Source organism: Galendromus occidentalis, unplaced genomic scaffold, assembly GCF_000255335.2.
Source record: "Galendromus occidentalis unplaced genomic scaffold, Mocc_1.1 scf7180000077427, whole genome shotgun sequence".
NCBI lineage: Eukaryota > Metazoa > Arthropoda > Arachnida > Mesostigmata > Phytoseiidae > Galendromus > Galendromus occidentalis.
In genome coordinates, this window is record NW_003805415.1 from 29,723 (window position 1) to 47,693 (window position 17,971).

The window sequence follows — 17,971 nt, forward strand, 5'->3', positions numbered from 1 at the left end:
CGAACGGACACAGTTTTGAACCGCTTGGACAACACTGTGTTGAAGAAGAAACCGCGAAGCTAGCTGGAAGGCACGCAGGCGGTCAAACACACTTGTAGCTCGTCTTAGTTGAGAGGGAGGATAAGGAACGAAGCACGAATCTTTGCCTTCAACAATGAGCCGGGTGGAGCTATTCAGAGCTTCCAGCCGAGTGTGACTACGCCGTCCGTGGTATTTAATTGCCGTCTAGCCGGGACCCGGACCGCTGTCAATCCTTTCTTGATAACAGCGACTAGAGCAGTGTACCGCGGACAGTGCGGGGACGGACAGATCGTCTTCTCGAGAAGGAGCAGATGATCAAGATCCCATTCGCTTGAATGAGTGAGAGGAGGTTTTTTTGTTCGTTCAATAATTAGGCTCCATTTGAGAAGTTGAGTGATGCTGTAAGCAGCTCCATAACAGCGGTAACTACACCCGGCATCCGTTCCGAACATAACCCGCTCTGAGCTCATGAAAATTAATTCGCTCTTTTGGAAGCCGGTGCTCCAGGGGGATTGGGTCGATCCCCCCGTGGAAGGCATCCCAACATCAGGACCAGGAGGCGCCCACCGAATTCATACAGGGGGGAACCACTATTACCCTTCTTGTATATGTGGAGCCCCACTCGAGAGTAGGAAGCAATCGCAGCCGTATCATGGCGTGTAGGGAGAAAAACAATGGATCCGTCGTAGAGAGTGACCTCCTTGGTCCTAATGGTCCGCGCGGCACTCGGGTTCACGTAATCGTCAGTGAGCTTCACGAACTAACAGGCTCGTTGCGCAAATAATTTGTGAGCGATCACGGTATGTCTCGTTGACGATTGTTTGAGATGAAATGACTGCAAGGACAAGAGAGCTCTTCCTGGGGTGAGATACGAGTAGTTTCATTCGTGAGCTTTGAGTCAATTCGCCAGCTTGATTCCGGGGCGGCGGAGTTGCTCGCCGTCGATCCAACATCAGAGATTTATCAATTCTGAGTCGATCCGATTCGCGATTCACATTGAGGAGGGGATCAACGTACGGACGTCGCGTAGCGGAATATTGGCGCCTCGAATCGCGTAGCGGGGCCGCTTGATGTTCCACCCCATTTCGACCAGCGGCGCCTCTTCCGAGGCGATTCAAACTAAGCGACATCGCGACAGCTAAATTGAGATCACACATTTCGTACGCTTGCGAAATGAAGTTCCCGAGAGTACAGACTTGACTAAGGAAATTGAACTTTTCGCTGCGATGAGGGGAAACCGTACCTAGTGTCTGGAAGTTTCTAGCAATGGACTCCGAAACTGGAATTCCAACGGTTTTTTTCTCGCTCGTACAAACAGTCAGCGTCACCTCTTGGGGAGGAGTCCGAGCGCGGAGCGACTCTCGGGATCGCTGATGTATAATCATCCATTATTAGGGCGAGCTCGGGGTGCTCCCGTATCTTCACCTATCTGTCATCGTCGAAGTTCAATTACGGACCCGCTGCCGCGGTCTTCCGAATGAGATGCCCGTCAAGGAGCGATAACAGTTTTCAGCAGGTGGTTTTGTCACGTATTCGTATCTCTTATCGATTAGTCGGGCTTAACTTCAAACTACAGAACTTCTAGAAGCGAGTCACCTAACGAGCGGATTCGAGAGCAGCGATATCTTACTTGGCTGATGGGGGCCGTTCGGGATCTTGAAAAATGCTTTCAGGAGAGTCCACCTCCGACGGGATGGAATACCCCCAGTTCAGGTAAACCATAGTACGGTCGTAAGCGACTTCCTCTTGCACGACACGACGTTAGTCACTCAGCAGAGTAAGAGAGACCGAAATAGGCGCATTTGAACGAAGGCCTCTCGCAGAGAAAACACGATCCGATCGAGAGAGACGCTTCCCGAATCTCTCTAGGCGGTCGTCTAACCTAAACACGCACAACTTTCTGATCCCACCCCCAGATGGCGCTCGCCCATCTCCGCATCAGAGTGAGAAACAGTTCGACAGATTCTGGTTCCGGGAAGCGATGAGTAACTCATGTGCGAGAACTCATTGAGACATTCAGATAAAGTAAATGCGCATTTATTGTCCCGCAAACGATGGTTTCCGAAGAAGACACCCCCTCTATCGCGTTTCTCGGTTCCGCAAAGGATGAGAATTCGCGTCGCGGATATAATTTTTCGTTGTGTCCCTCAAGGCGTCGACTTCGAGAATCGAACCCTCGTAAACCTCAGAGCGCCAATTTCAACGAAAACGACAGGAGACCACTCCCAAAGACGTCGAGAGCCCCAAGAGACCGAAAAGATGGATCTTAATTCTATCCGGAAGCTTGTCTGTGATTGACGGACCTCAAAACCACAGATGCTGAGTGGTGCGATCATTCTCAACTGTCGGTCCCGTCATCAAGGAACTGCACCGACGCCGTCATTTTGATTATTGTTGAAAAAGGCTCAAGAGCATCCGCATTCTCCACGACTGCGAACCTCATCGCCATCCCTATCTAGTCTTCCGTGGTGCCTCGAACGGAATAATCGTGGTCTAGTGAGGGCTATTCTATCGGAGCGCGATAAACGAAGTCCCGCTACACCTTGTAGAGATCGTTCCTGGTTCACCGGGCTAGGGATCGACGTCCCTAAGGTGTTAAGTTATCTTGGCTCTGGAATCTTCATCATCATCAGTATCGATATTGAGTAATTCCTCTCAACTCACTTCCTATTCTTGCAACAGATTCTCTTGAAAGCCCTTCTCGTGTCGTGAGGGCCGAGCGCCTCTGTCAGCGATATGAATCCGTAATCCGATGGTTGCACTAGCCCCTCCGCAGACGATTCTACTCGCGGCTCGGAGGCTACAGCGATTTCATTCAGCTGGGTACGCAGGGACGCCTCATCTCCATCGGCCTTGAATGAACAAATCGTTAGTTTGACCATGAAGGCTGCTCCACTGGAGACCCGAGCCTCGGGGCGCCCCGGAAGGAGAATTCCATCGTCTCCCGGGACTTCAAGACACCATCGACGAAACTGCTCCGCACAGGTTCCCCTCTCTCTCTCAACCACACTCCATTGCCTCGAGTTGGCACGAACTCATTAGCTCTTCCATTCTCTGACTGACACGCTCAGAGGTAGGACAAAATCTGGAGCTTTTCTCCGTCGCAAGGACACGGGCTCGGTAGGCTCAGCTTCGGCTCCAGGCCGGCATGATAGATATTTCCAGGCTGCATCGGAATATCCTTCCTCCGAAAACAAAGGCAGGTTTGAAGATCAGGAAAGTCCAAGGAATACGAGCGCGGCTCGTTAATCACTTGACATATCGTAAAGTTGTAATCAGAACGAGGGCTCAGCCTCAAGGTCGCCTCCAGAGCCGACAGCAGCGCGACAGCCTCCCTGAGGCCGTCGGGAAGCGTTTGCCATCGCAGAGAGCATTCGTTGCAATTCCTCCTCGGGAATTCCGTTCGGGATTCGGAGCCTGCGACGCGCGCTCCAAACAGTGAACACTCTGCAGTTCTCGCGAAGGTCTATTTGCCCCGCTCCAAGAAGATGCACATGTAAGGTTCTGGGCGGGATACTTCATCAGCTACTTAGTAAGAAGAATCATTGCCTGGCCCCCCGTAGGGTTGAGATGAAGCGCCAGTGGGGGAAAAGAAAGTTCCCCCCAACTTTCTTTGAATCTGAGCCGTCAGATAAATCGCTATCCCGAATCTCACCATACTTCTTCCTCCTTCTGACGCGTCCGTTCGCCCAAAATACCAACGAACTCACGGAAAACGAAGCAGAAGTGAAGGAGGCTTCCGTTAATGTTGTATTCCGTCTCAAAGGCTCCATCCCAATAAGTGGGAGCATCTGAAACACGATAACAAAGATATGCTTACCCTTGCCTTTAATATGCGTAAAAAGTTAGAACCCTAGTCACTGTGGTATCAATGTTATTAATCACTAGCCGGGGAAGTTTCCTTCTTCCACGGCGACGCTCGAGGTCAACAATATGAAAATTACAGTCAATTCGCACGCTTCAGAAACGACGCTCGATGCCCAGACCAGAAGCGCAGCTACCTCGGAATTCGCGTAGGCTTGCCGGTAAGTTCCTCGCGCATTACACCGATCCTGACGCACTCTCGAGACTGCGCTGCGTCAGGGGGCGTATCCTCGTGGGGATCGGCGTGGTATTCGAGCTGGTTTCTCTGCTCTTCTAGAGGAATTCCCGGACTGGTGTGCACTGGCATCAGCGATTTTCGTCCCGCGACTAATTTCCTTCAATTCTCTTCTTCCCTCATTGACTTCTCAAAGCATGTCCCTCTCTAACCATGGAATCTTGAGTCTCGGCATTCGGATGAGCGGAGGCTCATCGTAAGATGCGCCTTCAAAGCTCAGAGAGAAGCTGTTCGACCCTGACCACAGGGCCGCGACGCTGCGGATCGCCTCGCTGAGTAACAGGATTTCTCCGGATTCGATCCATTCGGATCTTATAAACATCGGAGCCGTGCGGAGCTCCAGTCAGAGAATCGAAGTTCAACGCTGGCGTCGAGTGTCCGCGGAGACTTCTCAAAGATCGAGAATAGTCAAGTCCGGAGGATACCGGAGAAAATCGAGCAGAACAAGGCTGCAGAAATCTTGAAGCATCTGCAGAAGGAATCATGATACTGACAAGAGCAATAACGATTTCTGTTCAATGGGAACGGAGTTGCAAGGCACTCCCTTCATAGCATGTAGGTATAGCGATTAGCGGCGGACGAGTATCAGCGAGCGGAGGAAGAGCTCGAGAGTTGTCCTCGTCGCGATCACCACCTGGCGTAATTCGGCGCCGGAGCAAACACCCGGGCAGGACAAGGAACCGAACTCGCAGCAGCGGTTTCCGGCGGGGACCTCTTTCCATAAGGAGACCACTTTCCCGAGTTATCGGAGTACCGAGAACTCGGGTAGGAAACTCCGCGAAGGTTTCGAATAGGAACGGGACCGACTCGGTGTTAGACTGGGTTTGGAGACCCGAGATCGGCCCTCCTCACGACAACGTGTCCTCGCAAAGGGAAGAGCGGGCTGAGTTTTTGTATCTTCCTCGGACCCAGCTGGGCCATGGCTGCTGACGAGACAAGAATTCTTTGCGCAAGACGTTGGCTAACGTAGAGGAGGAGCCGCCTCATTAAGCGAGCAACCCTTGAGGAATGACATCGCACGGGAAAAGCCGCTTGCTGCTTCCCCAAGTCTCGCGATTCTGCTCCATTGAGGATGGAGAAACATGATCCTATCCGCGGAGCTGGAGCATTGGGGGCGCCGAGGATGAATCCAGGTAGTAACTCGACGCTTTGGAAACCGGAAACGTAACGGTGAACGCAGGTCACGGACACCGGACCTTCGAGAAGGGACGTCCGTCGGGGGATCGCCCAAACTCCAGGATAAGCATATGTCATCGGTCATTCTCGCGGGGGTTATGTTCCAGAAGGCTGTGTCTCTCCATTCCCTACCTGCATAGACAGTCTGGCCGGCTCCCGGTCGGGGTTCATGAACAGAACAACGACTCAGAGGAGCTTCCAGAGGGTTCGATACTAACCTCATATTCAGCTTTCCTCGGTCGGGTTCCCCGTCTGACTCCGTACGGCAGCCTACAAGCTCCGAGACAGCATCGGAACTTTTCCTTGAAGGTCGCATTGTGAGCTCTTGGAATTGACAATTCGTCGACGAGAATACGTCCGAGCGCTACACGGTGATCTCGGCAACGGGGTTCACTAACACACCCCGCTTGCCAAAGTGGCTTTGGCGAGTGGCGGCTTTCTTTATTGAAGCTTCCCTCTCCCCTCTCCCGCCCATGCTTTCCAGATGTCTGAGTCCCTGAGCTCAGGGTAGGCGATCGAGCCTCTCAGTACCCGTACGAACCTTCGCTTTTGGGGAATTCGATTTTTCAGTGCCTAATATGTATATTAAATTTCGGAGCTCTATCCTGACTCAGGGTCGTGGGCGCCATGGATGCGTATGTTCGCGACGGAGCAGAGCTCCGCGGGAACCCGCGAGGTGATCATCGGCGATGATACGACAGAAAAATCGGGGAACGCTCAAACACAATTTATTAGATTTCCACGAAATTGCGTAAAAACTCCGATACCCTTTCGGACTTTCGCTGGTTTATTGGAAACTCATGCGACTACTGAAAGATCTGCGCTTGACCAAGGAGGGCGTGGACGCCGCAAAGCTCTCACTTGCCGCCCCCTGGGATGTATGTAGATACTCCACGATATGAGAGGAAAGCTATTCATTATCACCAATGTTATTGTGTCTCGCTTCTAGGCCGTCCCGTTCCCCTAGCCTCCTCGGGACGGAGTCTTCTCTAATACTTTCGGCAAAATACTGCGACGAGAAAGTATGCATTCCTCGAATTCCGAATCCTCTCGGGGGGGAATTCCTGAATCGTTTGATCGTCAGCGAGTCAATATACATGAAAGCATTCCCGTTCTACTCGCTCAATCTCACGAGGTTCCCTTAGACTTGAGTAACTTCGTCGAACCGGGTTGGATTTTCTCAGCAAAGGCTAAGATCACGTCCAGATCACTTGTGGGCGACACATTTAGATACGCCCCGCATTGCTCACGAGTCAGAGGCGCTTTAGACCTGCGTATCATCGCTACGAGACTGGCTCCCTTACCCCAGAAGTACGAGATGTACCGCCGGACGACCATTTCTATTTGAGCTTCATTAGCTGAGACCAATTTCTGTAGTTCCGAGACGAACTTCTCGACGACACTATCACCACTGGGACCTTTGACTGACTTGAGTTTCTTGTTCGCCTGGACTTGACTTTTAGCATCCATTGAAATGAGTGATCGGAGCACCCGAGGATTGTCCATATCTACAATGACGCAAGGAGTGGGTGAAAACGAAAGTTCCTTCGTTGACAGCTGGCTGACGGCAGGCGAGGGGTTGGCAGTGTCGCGCATCACGCTCTGAAGATGCAGGCCGGGATAGAAAGATAATTGAGGAGTCAGCACGGCTTGGTTGAGCTCGCAGTGAGTGAGGACGGCGCACATGGCCTCTACGAGACTCTGCATGTTCTCTTTGCTCCCACCGATGAGCGCCGTGTAGCCGCCGTTGGTGAAGTGAGCTTGGAGCAGCTTTTTCATGAGATCTGCTTCTTTCGCGCACCATTTCGCAAGGGCTACTGAGGAAGACTTTCGATCGATGAAGCGCGTTTCCAGCACTTCAGCAGCCAGAGAAAAATATCTATTGAGCAGGGTTGTGACCTGGTTGATGCATCGCAGAAACTGATCGCCGGCTTGCATGCAGATATGAGCTATCCGAATGAGAGTCGTGTCGGTCAAGTTGATTATGTTGTACAGATCCCAAACGCAGTCGAGATCGAATACCAACGAGACTCCGAGAGACTTTGTGCTCGAAGGTAGCGTAAACGTCACGCCGTGCACTACGACTTTTTTGTCCGATGCGATGAGAATCACTGTTCGGGTAGGCCACGGGTCTTTTCGTAATCTGCAGTGCTCAAGATATCCATGCATGAGTTGAACAATGTTCGCCGTGTAGGGAGCTTCCACGTTGGCTTCATTCAGGTACTTATTGTACTGCGGTACTCGATTTTCCAGGATGAATGCTTCTGAGTTCTCCAGATATTGATGACACTTCAGATAGTGGCTGTCCTGACACTTGGCGTGGCCGCCCAAGTCTTTGGCGACGGCTGTGTTTGTTTCGGAGCATTCGATTTGCCAACAGAATAACATCTGCGGTCCCATCAAATGATTCCATGATGTCAAGTAGGCTGAGATCAAGCCCGGTACCTTCACGGGACAGGCCGTCATTCTGTGGGAGAGCGAATACGGTCAGTTTAGGGTCGGAAACCTTCCGGGAAACAAGCTGAATAGGGGAGAGGATCCTCGGAGGAATCTGAGAGGTATGGGAACAGGCAAGGAGACGCGCTCAATCAGCTCTGTCCTCTCGACCTTGACGGGGGGAAGGGGACGTATTCCAGGTAGTATTGGTCCACTGAGCGAATTCAGCATTGAAGACCGCTATCTTCGAATTCCGAAAATTGATGGGTCTACGAAGGGGCTCTTCATAAGAGGGCTATCGGAATGGCAGAACTCAATGAGAGCCCCGGATCAAATCCGAGACTTCAGCAAGTTCCAAGAATCCTAGGGCGAGTCTGTTCGGTAAGGCGTGTCGGGTGCCTTCAGAAGAAATCGTATCGATCGCGAAATTTCGAATAGTGCAAGGCTACGGCGGTTTTCCCGATACATACTCTCGACTCCCCAAGGTTCTCTCCACTCCCCGGAAGAGAACTCCCGGTGTTGAGGTGATCCCCCCCCTCTGAACCGCTACACAAAATCGGTACTGATTCATATGTTCGCAAGGGAGTCCGGCAGAAAACGCCCATCCAGGGCGAAAATCGGCTTCCGGACCTCCATCAATCCCCCCGGGATATTCTCTCAAGCCGTTTCGAGCCCAGAGGAGCCTAGCTCTGGATTATACTCACTCGGTGGATGATGAGGAGGATTTTCATGAATATTAGATCGCATGCTATACACAGAGAGTCAGGGTTTCCGTGATGCTCGACAGAAACCAGCTGATTCAGACGCAAGTCGCCATCTTGTTAGTGTTGTTGGTCGGTAAAGCACGGAGGTGAGACTCGCTAATCGACGGAAGAGCTCGAAGTCTCGCATCCGCCGGAATCGCGCTAACATGATACGCTCCGAACATGAGACTGCTCTAGGGCCTCGACTCGCTCCAAACAGAGATTGGGACCTCCCAGTAGTGACCCGTCGCTATCAGAATGCAACTTTCCTTCGGCTCTATGCTATACCACGGAGACTTGGTATGCACCGGCGGATCACTCTCCGATTTGAAGATTCGCGAGCTAAAAAAAACTCCCGTTTTCCCTCTGATAGATTCGATCTCGTATGATGCGGATCACAGAAAGATTTAGAGCTAGAACATTTATTCATCTCTCGACGACAGTACCACTATGCCATTATACGGGAAACTTGGCGTTGTGCTGATGACTCTGTCCGGGTCGAACCCTCTCTAGAGCTTGATTCCTAACATACTCCTCAGACCTTCGGGAACGAAGGTTTTGACATGAGACAAATCACAGAACGGTCTGTTGTTCGTCTGCTTACAGCGACACAGCAAGTATTTCTTCTCTGTCGGCACCTCAAAAGCTATCGGTTTGATCATGGGTTCAGGCATGGATTTGTGTGCTCCGTCACAGAAGGGCTGTTTCTTCGAGAGTCCGCAGGCGCACCAGTGGTACTGTTTCCCGGGCTTCAGCATTACGAAAGCTGGTATCTTCTTTGCGATTTTGCCTGGAATATTCGAATTCGGATGAATTTCTCAAATCCTCAACTCGCCAAGTCCTCGGTAGGATGAAGATATTCGGCCCTGTGTCGCATGGGCATAGTCTCGGCCATTGCGAGGGATTTGGGACAAGGACCCACGGGTATTTTATGCGGCAATAGTACGGCTGTAGTATCGAGCGAGATGAAGATTCTATCGTAGCGCCGGTCGCGCATCGGTGTTTCAATCGATCGAAGCGGAAAGAACATCGCGGATCGGATCGAATCTCCAAGATATCAAGCCGGTATCCACCAAGCATTGGGAGGTGAACATTTCGCACAGAGCTCATGATCATGTCTTGAGTACAATCAGCGCGCACTCCCGAGCTCCCTGAGTTTCGGATACGACGACCTCGATGGTAAGCTTCGATAACGGACCTTTGATGACCGGCTGCGGGGTTTGAGAAGCCTGAGTACTTTGCTGCCTAAAGATGAGACCCGCTGTCTTCCAGAGTTTTCCCGCGGAGCTCATTATCGCACTTTTTAACGATGCGCAAGTGCTGATCTCTGCTTTTGTAGAGGAGAGTTTGGTACGATTTTCGCCGGAGGAGTCACCCTCTCTCAGCGTTGTTATGTACCCTCCAGTGTCGAGCAGGGGGCGCAAGGGATCTGGATGGTTCGAGTTCGGCGGTTTTCCTCATCGATTCAAGACATAATTTCAGAATAATTTCCTCATAATTCAACTCCGTCAGCGGCTTCAACCGTCAGAAGCCGTGGTCTATTCGCGTTAGGATTCCTCCTTCCGTTTTTGGGCCGGTAAATTCCAATCTTAAAACTTTCTTGCTCCCTCATATCCGCCCTTGTGTCGACGTCCGGAGAATCCTGTGGCGCCACTCACAAACAGTTCGATGAATGCTTGCTTTTTTTTATCCCCCTGCAAGCCATATGATACATTGGGGCGAAAATTTTCCAGAGAGCGGCGCAATTTTCGCCGGCTCCTTTCGATTTTCCTTTCGAGACTCCTCTCCGGAATACTTCCGTAGGAGACTCATTTCATTGGGGAGCGCTCTAATTGACTCGGTGACCCGCCGATAAACCTAATCGTCGTTTTCTGTCGGGAGGAGGGGGAGGAGATTTCTCTATGCAATTTCGCGGACAAGGATTGAGTGATTCTCTCGGTAGATGGGAGCCCACCGCAGGCATCGGATATTTGATTCCACCGCCAAATCCTTAGGGAAACTTTTTCATCGGGCTGCCAGAGCCCTTCTGCTTCATGAGACGGAAGAAGAAGAAGAAGGATCAGATGTCCGATCGAGAGAATTATGATCCCTGGTGGGGTCTCGCATGCTGATCGCGGCCGTTCATGTAATATCATAAATCATGAATCATGACGAGTTCGATCATCGGAATCGCATGCTGATTGGCGTTAAGAATCTGATATGCGTCTGATCCTCATTGCGAACGAGGGGCTCGAGGAGCGTTGTCGACAATGTAGCACCAATGTAGCTGGATGTGTAAGAGCAGTAAAGGAGATTTAGCTCAACAGGGATGAGAGTTTAGCGAGAGACCTCACTCAGGATTGAGGGGAAGGCACCGGAGAATAACTCCCGCTTCGACACGGATCTTCCTAAGACGATGGATTCGCTACGCGAGCGCCGGGAAACTAGCAGAAATCGGGGTCGTCTTCCAGGTCACTTCTCGGCGAGAAATCAAAACATACAACAATATGGATCGTCCCTCCTTCAAAAACTGGACAGGCACCCGCATCGGCGCCGCGGTATCATCGGGGGATCAAGGGCTTCGCGCTGAATGAGCATGTTCTCAGCAGAGTGTTGCATTCCTACGCTCGTCTTCGCAGCGACCTCAACGTAGTGTTCACCCATCCCAGCAAGGTCCAGAAGCTTTTCGGCTGCCCATTACATACTCCCATGTGATCGCGAACTTCAAGCACCATCGTGCTAAGCCCAGCTCACCGTGATCTTTTTCGGAGAAGTCCATATCGCTCGACTAAATGAACCCACTCAATCGGTCGATCGTTCTCGCCCTGAGAACGGATGAATTTCACCAATGGGCTCGTGGTCCGTTTCGATGAGGCCGACCATTGCTGCTCACGCTAATTACCTCACCGAGACTTGGAGCTCTACCTCCCAAGGGTGGCTAACCGCGCCTCTATCGTGCCCTGGGCACACTGCCCCGACAAATCCCCGCTTCGATGCCCCTCTCGGACTTTTTCCATATTTTCCGGACTTATCCTCCTTTCATCTGCGATACCACGGCTTCATTAGGATCAGTCATAGTCCAATAAGTTGAAACTCAAGATGCAAAATTAATAAAAATGATAAATAATGTACACCCAGATTCTTCCCCGGTCGACTCTTCGAGAAATGCTTTTACTGCTTCAATTATTGAAAACTCCGGCGGCGACGTGAAGCGTCAGTGTTCTATACGACATGGTAGGCTTCCTCTGTAGATACTGAAGCGGCCGCAGAGCCGGCCGTGCACTGGGTTGCGTGATTCCCAAAACGGAAGCATCGTAAACCGCGCGCGAGAATACGTAGAGTACCTGAGATAGCTCATCATCCATCGTGCTCTACCCATCAGAGAACTCTCTCTCTCCGCAGGACTTCCGAAAGCCGGAAGGAACCCGCACGATTATTAACAAGTTGAACTCAACGCTCTTCTCAGCACTGATCGAAAGCGGTTTCGACCCGCGGAGCTTGGAGCTAGACGCGATCATCAAAATTCTTCGCACTCGTGATCTCGCGGGGGTCCTCCGACTCAATGAGATTCTGGCTCCGTGCGCGAGCTCATCCTCGGATCTCAGCGCGTGAACTCTCAGCACGAATCTCTCCGGAAGTATTGCCCTTTCCCCGCGTCGACATATAACTCCTCCTGGAGTATAAAATACAGTCGGATGCGGCGATTTGTCTCTGCGAATTTCTACAGCGAGTCTTTCTTCAGCGCCCGTCGGGTAGCGAAAATCTTTGCGAACTCGAGAGAGCTTTGCGATCCCTATCCAGTCTAGATATTCCTTTCGCTCTCTCGGCTGGTATATTCCAACCCTCCGACACTCTTGCTCCCCTGTGTTGCCCGAAAATTTCTGGGGTGCCACTGGAATCGCTGTGAGTATCTGTTCGGGTTTTGTGATCCCAGCAGGCCTTCTTCGGATCTCCAGTCAACAAAATGGTGAGTGGAACTCCATGTACTTCGCAAGCGACTCCGCTCGTGGTCGAGAAAAGGAGCGAGGAATTTCGAACTCTGAAAAACGACCACGAAAAAAACACTCCAGTTGGAACAGGTCAGATGATCGAGGTATCCCTTCGGCGATGCGTGCCTTAGAGATATCTCCTTGAGCAACGCTCTCTCGGTGCTTGCCGCGAGCGTTTATCGACCCGTTCTCGGTACGGCGATGGAAGTTCCCGGCTGCCACTGGACCCCGACTTGGGTCAGAAGATCTTTCGTCTCCTCCGACGGCTTCTTTCGGTGGAGGGATTCTATTAGACTCCCGGTGCGGATCATTGTATGAGGGGAGATTACTGAAGATTCGCTTCTTAGGATCTCTGATTGGACCCCTCGTTAACTCGGCGCGACTTCGTAAGAGCACTTGTTGATCGAGGAAGCGATGCTCGAATCTGAATTGTTCCTGGGATTTCTTCCACGGTATCGCAGCTCCCTTGGATGAGTCAGAGTTCGAGGCGGAGCAGCGTCTGTCTGTTCTAGAGCTTATCACCATCCGTTGATTTAGTCGAATCGGTGATATATATATCTGGAACCCTTATCAAACGCACAATCAGGAGCCAGCCGTCGGCGATCCTCGTTCAGCTCCTGACGACTGGTCGCCGTTCCTCCCGGCGCATCCCTGGACGAAATGGAATCCATCCAGGATTCCGATGTTCTCCATGAAGATGCACATCAATGTCAGGATACGAGGATCCGATCGACTCAGAGTTCAATGACTCCCAGACGGATTTGTTTCCTCGAGCAGTTAGCAACACATTCCAATATCCGGCGAGCTGTGGAATAGCAGTTAAATCAAGAAGCCCCCTTCCCCTTCTTGGATTCGACTCCGCTGGGATCGAATTTGATCGAGTATTGATTTCCGGCTAATGTTCCGTCGTGCCAGTGAAAGGATGAGCCTTAGAGCCTCTCATCCGATGAACGCTTCTACCACCATTGAATTTCAGGCGTCGCAGCCAACGCCAATAGAGGTCGGCGTCCAGAAAGCCGAGGACGATTGGGCGCTCGGTCATAGAGTCACGCCAGAGTTGACTGAGATTATCACTGACATCTTGAAACAAGGCAACGCATACTCCAACGTGACGCTCGCAATGCCGCTATGCTGGGAGTTCTCGAAAAGCCGAAGCGGGCAAACATTGTGCCACCAATTCCTCTATGTAAGTTCCGATCCGCGGCGAGAAGAGAATCCGAAGGGTTCCTACCCTGCAGTTTTCAGAGAACTCTGGGGAAATTATTAATCAACATATGTTTCTAGCTCTGAGAATTTTAAACTCACTAATGTTTGTCTTCGGATGCAGGTTTTGAGAGAAATGCGTGAAAGAGGCGACGAGTGCGCCTCCGATAAGTACCTGACTGATCCCATCCGGAGACGACTCGTTGGCGTTGTAATGAAGCAAATGAACCATTCCTTGGTCGAAGTCGTGTGGAAAATGCTCGCCGTCGGTCCGGAAAATGCTGCACTCTACGACCCGCTGGTTGTGGAACTATTGCAGAGCAATCACGTGTCCGAAGCCGCCCGGCTCGCCATACAAATCGGTCTTCGCGACGAGTTCGCAGATCAGCTCGCCATGCCGCTAGTCTTGCTCGATAAGCTGCTGTTGTTGGGAACAATTCTGGAAGGATTGCCGGACACTCAGCAAAGAATTCTAAAACTCTTTGACGACTTCTACGATGACGCTAACAGAATGCGACAAATCGTGCAGAGGTGGGTGAAATTCTCGGATCCAACTTCAGCTAAGATGGGAGAGCTCACCACGCCCCCAGCGAGGGATAAACCGAGCGAGCTCGAGGAAAATTATCGATCCTGCGGCTCATAATACTCTGACGATTCTGAGATGATAATTCACTTCCATAGGCATGACATAACAAGCATCAAGAAAGTAGACCGCGCTCTGTGGAAACGAATTGCCAGGTTGATGATCCGATACCTGAAGAAGTACAACTTACCGCCGGATACCTGTCCTAATCTACAGCTTAGTCGAAATCGGAACGCATTAAGATATCTACTGGTCAGACGCTACCAAGAGAAAGACATGGCCGGAAACTCGTGGCGCGAAATGGTCATGGATCAAGTGCTTGACTACAAAGTACTCCACGGCGAATTGATGCGCACACTATTCAATCAAAACGACCATAAGAGCGCGTATTACTTCGCTCTCAAGCTAGAGTATCCTCGCGAAGAATGGCCGGCAAAGTTCGTCAAATACGTCGACAGTCTGCCGCCCGGATCCTCTCCTCTCGAGGAGCCGGAAAACAACAATGGCCTGACGAACTGTCTGTCTGTCGAGCTACGGTCGGACCAAATACAGACCATCTGCACCGCGAGCGAATTCGAGGCGGCTGCGATCGAATTGGCGGTTAGTCTATTTTTCTCTTTCTAAAACTGCGCGGTGATCGAAGATGATGATATCTTTATCCGGACATCGACGATTTCCCAGTTTCAATTCGATTCTCCATTCGCAGGCGGCGCCGGTCATTGGGGTCGATGCAGAATGGAAGCCGGCGATGGGCTTACTACAAAAGACGCGCTTGTCGCTGATCCAAATGGCTACAAGGCAAAAAGTGTACCTGTTCGACGTTTTGAAGCTCTCGGAGACGATTTCCCCTGAAGACTGGGCGAGCTTCTACGAGTGAGTGACAGCTCCTTCGCAGCATATCCGCAAAATTACAGTGGATGAGAATTCCCTGAAGACCCGGCTAAATGTTCTGCGTTTTATCCTTAGACGCGTTTTCGACAATCCCACCGGATGTATCCTCGGCTTCGGTATTGCAGAAGATATCCGAAAGTTGGAAGCGCTCTCCGGAACTTCACTCTACATGACCTACTTCAAGGATTTGATGATCGTACGCGATGCGCTGTTCACTCACCGTCCTGATCTCATGGAGAGCGTGGTCGACCAGAAAATTTTGAAAAATCATAATGGTCTCAGTAGACTGACCTGCAGACTCCTCGGCTACCCGCTCGACAAATCAGAACAATGTAGCGATTGGGAGAATAGACCTCTGCGTCCGAGCCAAGTACACTACGCTGGTAATGATCCCGCATCAATTTCTCGTTGGAGATCCGAGAACGCACTCGGATTCTGCGCCAACTGTTCGTGTTCGAACGATATGACTATTTCAATTCATTTTCCCTGTCTTTCCAGCTTTGGACGCTCACTGTCTCATAAGGTGCTGGGACGAGCTTGCCCGGAGATGTGGAGACGAAGACATTAAGACCGTCGTCGAAGACGCAATTCAGTCGAGCAAGGAACAGTCAGGTTCGTGCAGCGGAAAGTCCACCGATGTCGGTGAGTGATCTTGTCGCTTTCATTCCCCTCGTCAGTTCCCCTCGTGGCTCCTTGGTTGTCCATGACATTCGAACGATTCGATCTCTTCCAGGATTTAGCACCAATCGACGAGGACGTAAATACGCGAACAGCACCGCCGGTCAGGTGGATAAACATCACCTCGTCTCGAGTCTGGGAATCGGGTACCACAAAAATCATTCAGGTTTAGAAACACCCTCGCTGCCAGAGAGCGGCTATTCTAGTGGGTCGAAACCTGGAAACCCTCGCTGGGATAGAGCCTCTTCATCCGAGACCGGGAGCAGGGCTCCGAAGACTCCGAGTGGAATGAATGGACATCACTCTGCGGCAACGGCTCCGCGTGCTTGGAGAGGAGCGGACTCGCAGAATTATGCATCGGCTTCGAATGAAACTTGGCGACGTCCGCAGTCAGAGACACCTCCAACGGCTTCGAATAGAGCTTGGCGAGCACCGCGGTCGCAACTCGAAGCACGAACTCGGGAAAATGCTTGGCGAACGAGCTCGCAAGTCCAGGCACCAACTTCGCATGAGGTCGGGCGAGCGATGCGCTCGCAATTCCAGCCACCGGCTTCGAATGATGTTCGGCGACGACCGGGGCCCCAGACACAACCAACGGCTTCGAATGGAGGTTGGCGAACCGCGCACCCGCAAGTCCCTGTTCCGACTCCGAATGGAATCGGGAGAGCGAGGCGCGCGCAAGTCCACCCGCCGGCTCCGAATAATGTTCGGCGACGGTAGGGGCTTTAAAAATGGCCGAAGGATGCCGTCGTCGCGGGACCGGTACCGAGCTGCCATGAGGACGACTGCTAGAACCGAGCCTCTCGGACTCCGAGCCGGTCATCGCGGTGATAGCCCTAATCCGATGAGGTCAGTTGGATTCGAAACATTCGCGGGCAAACTTGATGTGAGATGAGAGTTTCGCTTCGCTCCCCAAATGGCGCCCTCGACGATCTACAATTTTCCCTTCCAGTGAACTGGCGCGACGACAATGCTCATCGATCCCGACAACGCTGTAAGAGTATGAGTTCAATAGGACAGAATGAACGATTTGAACGGACCGAGAACCTCAGATATGTTCCCGCGTGGCTTCCTTGACGTTCAGCAAACCCCGAGATCGAAGAGGAGTAAGTCTGCCAGATAATTCCCGGTTTTATTCTTGCAGAAAACAGAACTTGGAAAATCGTAGGAATGAACACATTCTAGTATGCAGGGGCCCTTGGGTGTATCAATTACGAGCTCCAAGGGAACAGAGCCGCCCTCGTCGATATCCCCATCCATAATAATATTCATGGAATATCATCCTAACCCCCTCATCCGAATCTTGCAGGTAAGGAGAAGTTTGTGCAAGGTGTCACCGGGGTCAGCGATCCGATAGGAAATCGATCCACCAGCGATTGGAAGTCCGCGGTTCTCCGGAAGACAAACTGATGAGTGCAAAGAAAACATCGCTGTTCAATGATATTCCCATCTTCGAGCGAACAGAGCTCTCTAGCTCTAAGAGGGTATATCTTGTTTTTTCTGATGTTTCCACGTTTTACCTGAGATCGAAAAGTGCAAGTAGCTTGGCCGACGAGCCAGAAAGCAAGATGATAAGCAATGGCCGGAGTTGGTGTCAGTCGTCAGTCATAGTGTAAGTTCGTCTGAAACATGTGATTCATTCCCATCGTTCACGGGGTTTCGGATTTCATTCCGCCCCCAAGAGCGAGAACTGTGAGCCGGAGCGGAGACCTCTGGGGAGGACGATTTTCTGTTTTTACTTTATAGCTCCAGCTTACTCTAGAAGCTCACTGAATCCGACGAAAACTCCGAAAAAAAGCGGTAACGAGTCTCAGAGGTCCCTCCAGACTTCCCTGTGCTTGCGGCCTCGATATCCACCTCGAATCCTTCCCCATGGTTATTCCTCTCATATTCAGCTCAGTCTGCGATGTCGTACGAGGTGGGATGGACCTGAGAAGATGTTAGTGTGATTGATTCTTTTCCGAGTAATTACACCATCTACGACGAGGAGTCGATTCACAAGCGAAGCCGACAGTCCAGAAGCAGGTTCAACTATTCGATCTGAATATCTATTTGGAATCCGGCATTTCTTAGCCATTAATATTCTTATCTGGACTGATCGGAGGTCTTGGACGAGCGGAGTTATTGAGACTCGTTCTCGATGTTGGGTGATTGTGCGATTTTTAAAAAAAAA

At 51.4% G+C, this 17,971-nt stretch overlaps 3 protein-coding genes across 3 annotated transcripts; 1 reads left to right on the plus strand and 2 right to left on the minus strand.

Moving 5' to 3' along the window:
• Window positions 1–6,020: 6,020 nt before the first annotated feature.
• LOC100902637 (uncharacterized) lies at window positions 6,021–8,533 on the minus strand. The gene is made up of 2 exons (XM_003742566.2): window positions 8,437–8,533; window positions 6,021–7,763 (listed from the first exon to the last, which is right to left on the minus strand). Exon 2 carries the CDS (start codon window positions 7,760–7,762, stop codon window positions 6,425–6,427), a length of 1,338 nt encoding a protein of 445 aa, XP_003742614.1. The 5' UTR covers window position 7,763; window positions 8,437–8,533; the 3' UTR covers window positions 6,021–6,424.
• Window positions 8,534–8,881: 348 nt separating this feature from the next.
• On the minus strand, window positions 8,882–9,859 carry LOC100909263 (CDGSH iron-sulfur domain-containing protein 3, mitochondrial). The gene is made up of 2 exons (XM_003742531.1): window positions 9,674–9,859; window positions 8,882–9,265 (listed from the first exon to the last, which is right to left on the minus strand). Exons 1-2 carry the CDS (start codon window positions 9,765–9,767, stop codon window positions 8,985–8,987), a joined length of 375 nt encoding a protein of 124 aa, XP_003742579.1. The 5' UTR covers window positions 9,768–9,859; the 3' UTR covers window positions 8,882–8,984.
• A 2,424-nt stretch (window positions 9,860–12,283) lies between these two features.
• Window positions 12,284–17,208, plus strand: LOC100902784 (exonuclease mut-7 homolog). Its single transcript, XM_018639221.1, has 9 exons — window positions 12,284–12,421; window positions 13,420–13,629; window positions 13,771–14,177; window positions 14,328–14,829; window positions 14,936–15,102; window positions 15,196–15,503; window positions 15,619–15,732; window positions 15,854–16,003; window positions 17,108–17,208. Exons 1-9 carry the CDS (start codon window positions 12,419–12,421, stop codon window positions 17,206–17,208), a joined length of 1,962 nt encoding a protein of 653 aa, XP_018494737.1. The 5' UTR covers window positions 12,284–12,418.
• The last annotated feature ends 763 nt before the right edge of the window (window positions 17,209–17,971 follow it).

Coding starts and splice junctions, on each gene's coding strand:
- LOC100902637 (XM_003742566.2), bottom strand. CDS start 7,762: ATGACGGCCTGTCCCGTGAAGGTACCGGGCTTGATCTCAGCCTACTTG.
- LOC100909263 (XM_003742531.1), bottom strand. CDS start 9,767: ATGAGCTCCGCGGGAAAACTCTGGAAGACAGCGGGTCTCATCTTTAGG. Junction 9,266..9,673: donor CCCGCAGCCGGTCATCAAAG/GTCCGTTATCGA, acceptor CGAATATTCCAG/GCAAAATCGCAAAGAAGATA.
- LOC100902784 (XM_018639221.1), top strand. Junction 14,830..14,935: donor CGGCTGCGATCGAATTGGCG/GTTAGTCTATTT, acceptor CTCCATTCGCAG/GCGGCGCCGGTCATTGGGGT. Junction 15,103..15,195: donor GACTGGGCGAGCTTCTACGA/GTGAGTGACAGC, acceptor TTTTATCCTTAG/ACGCGTTTTCGACAATCCCA.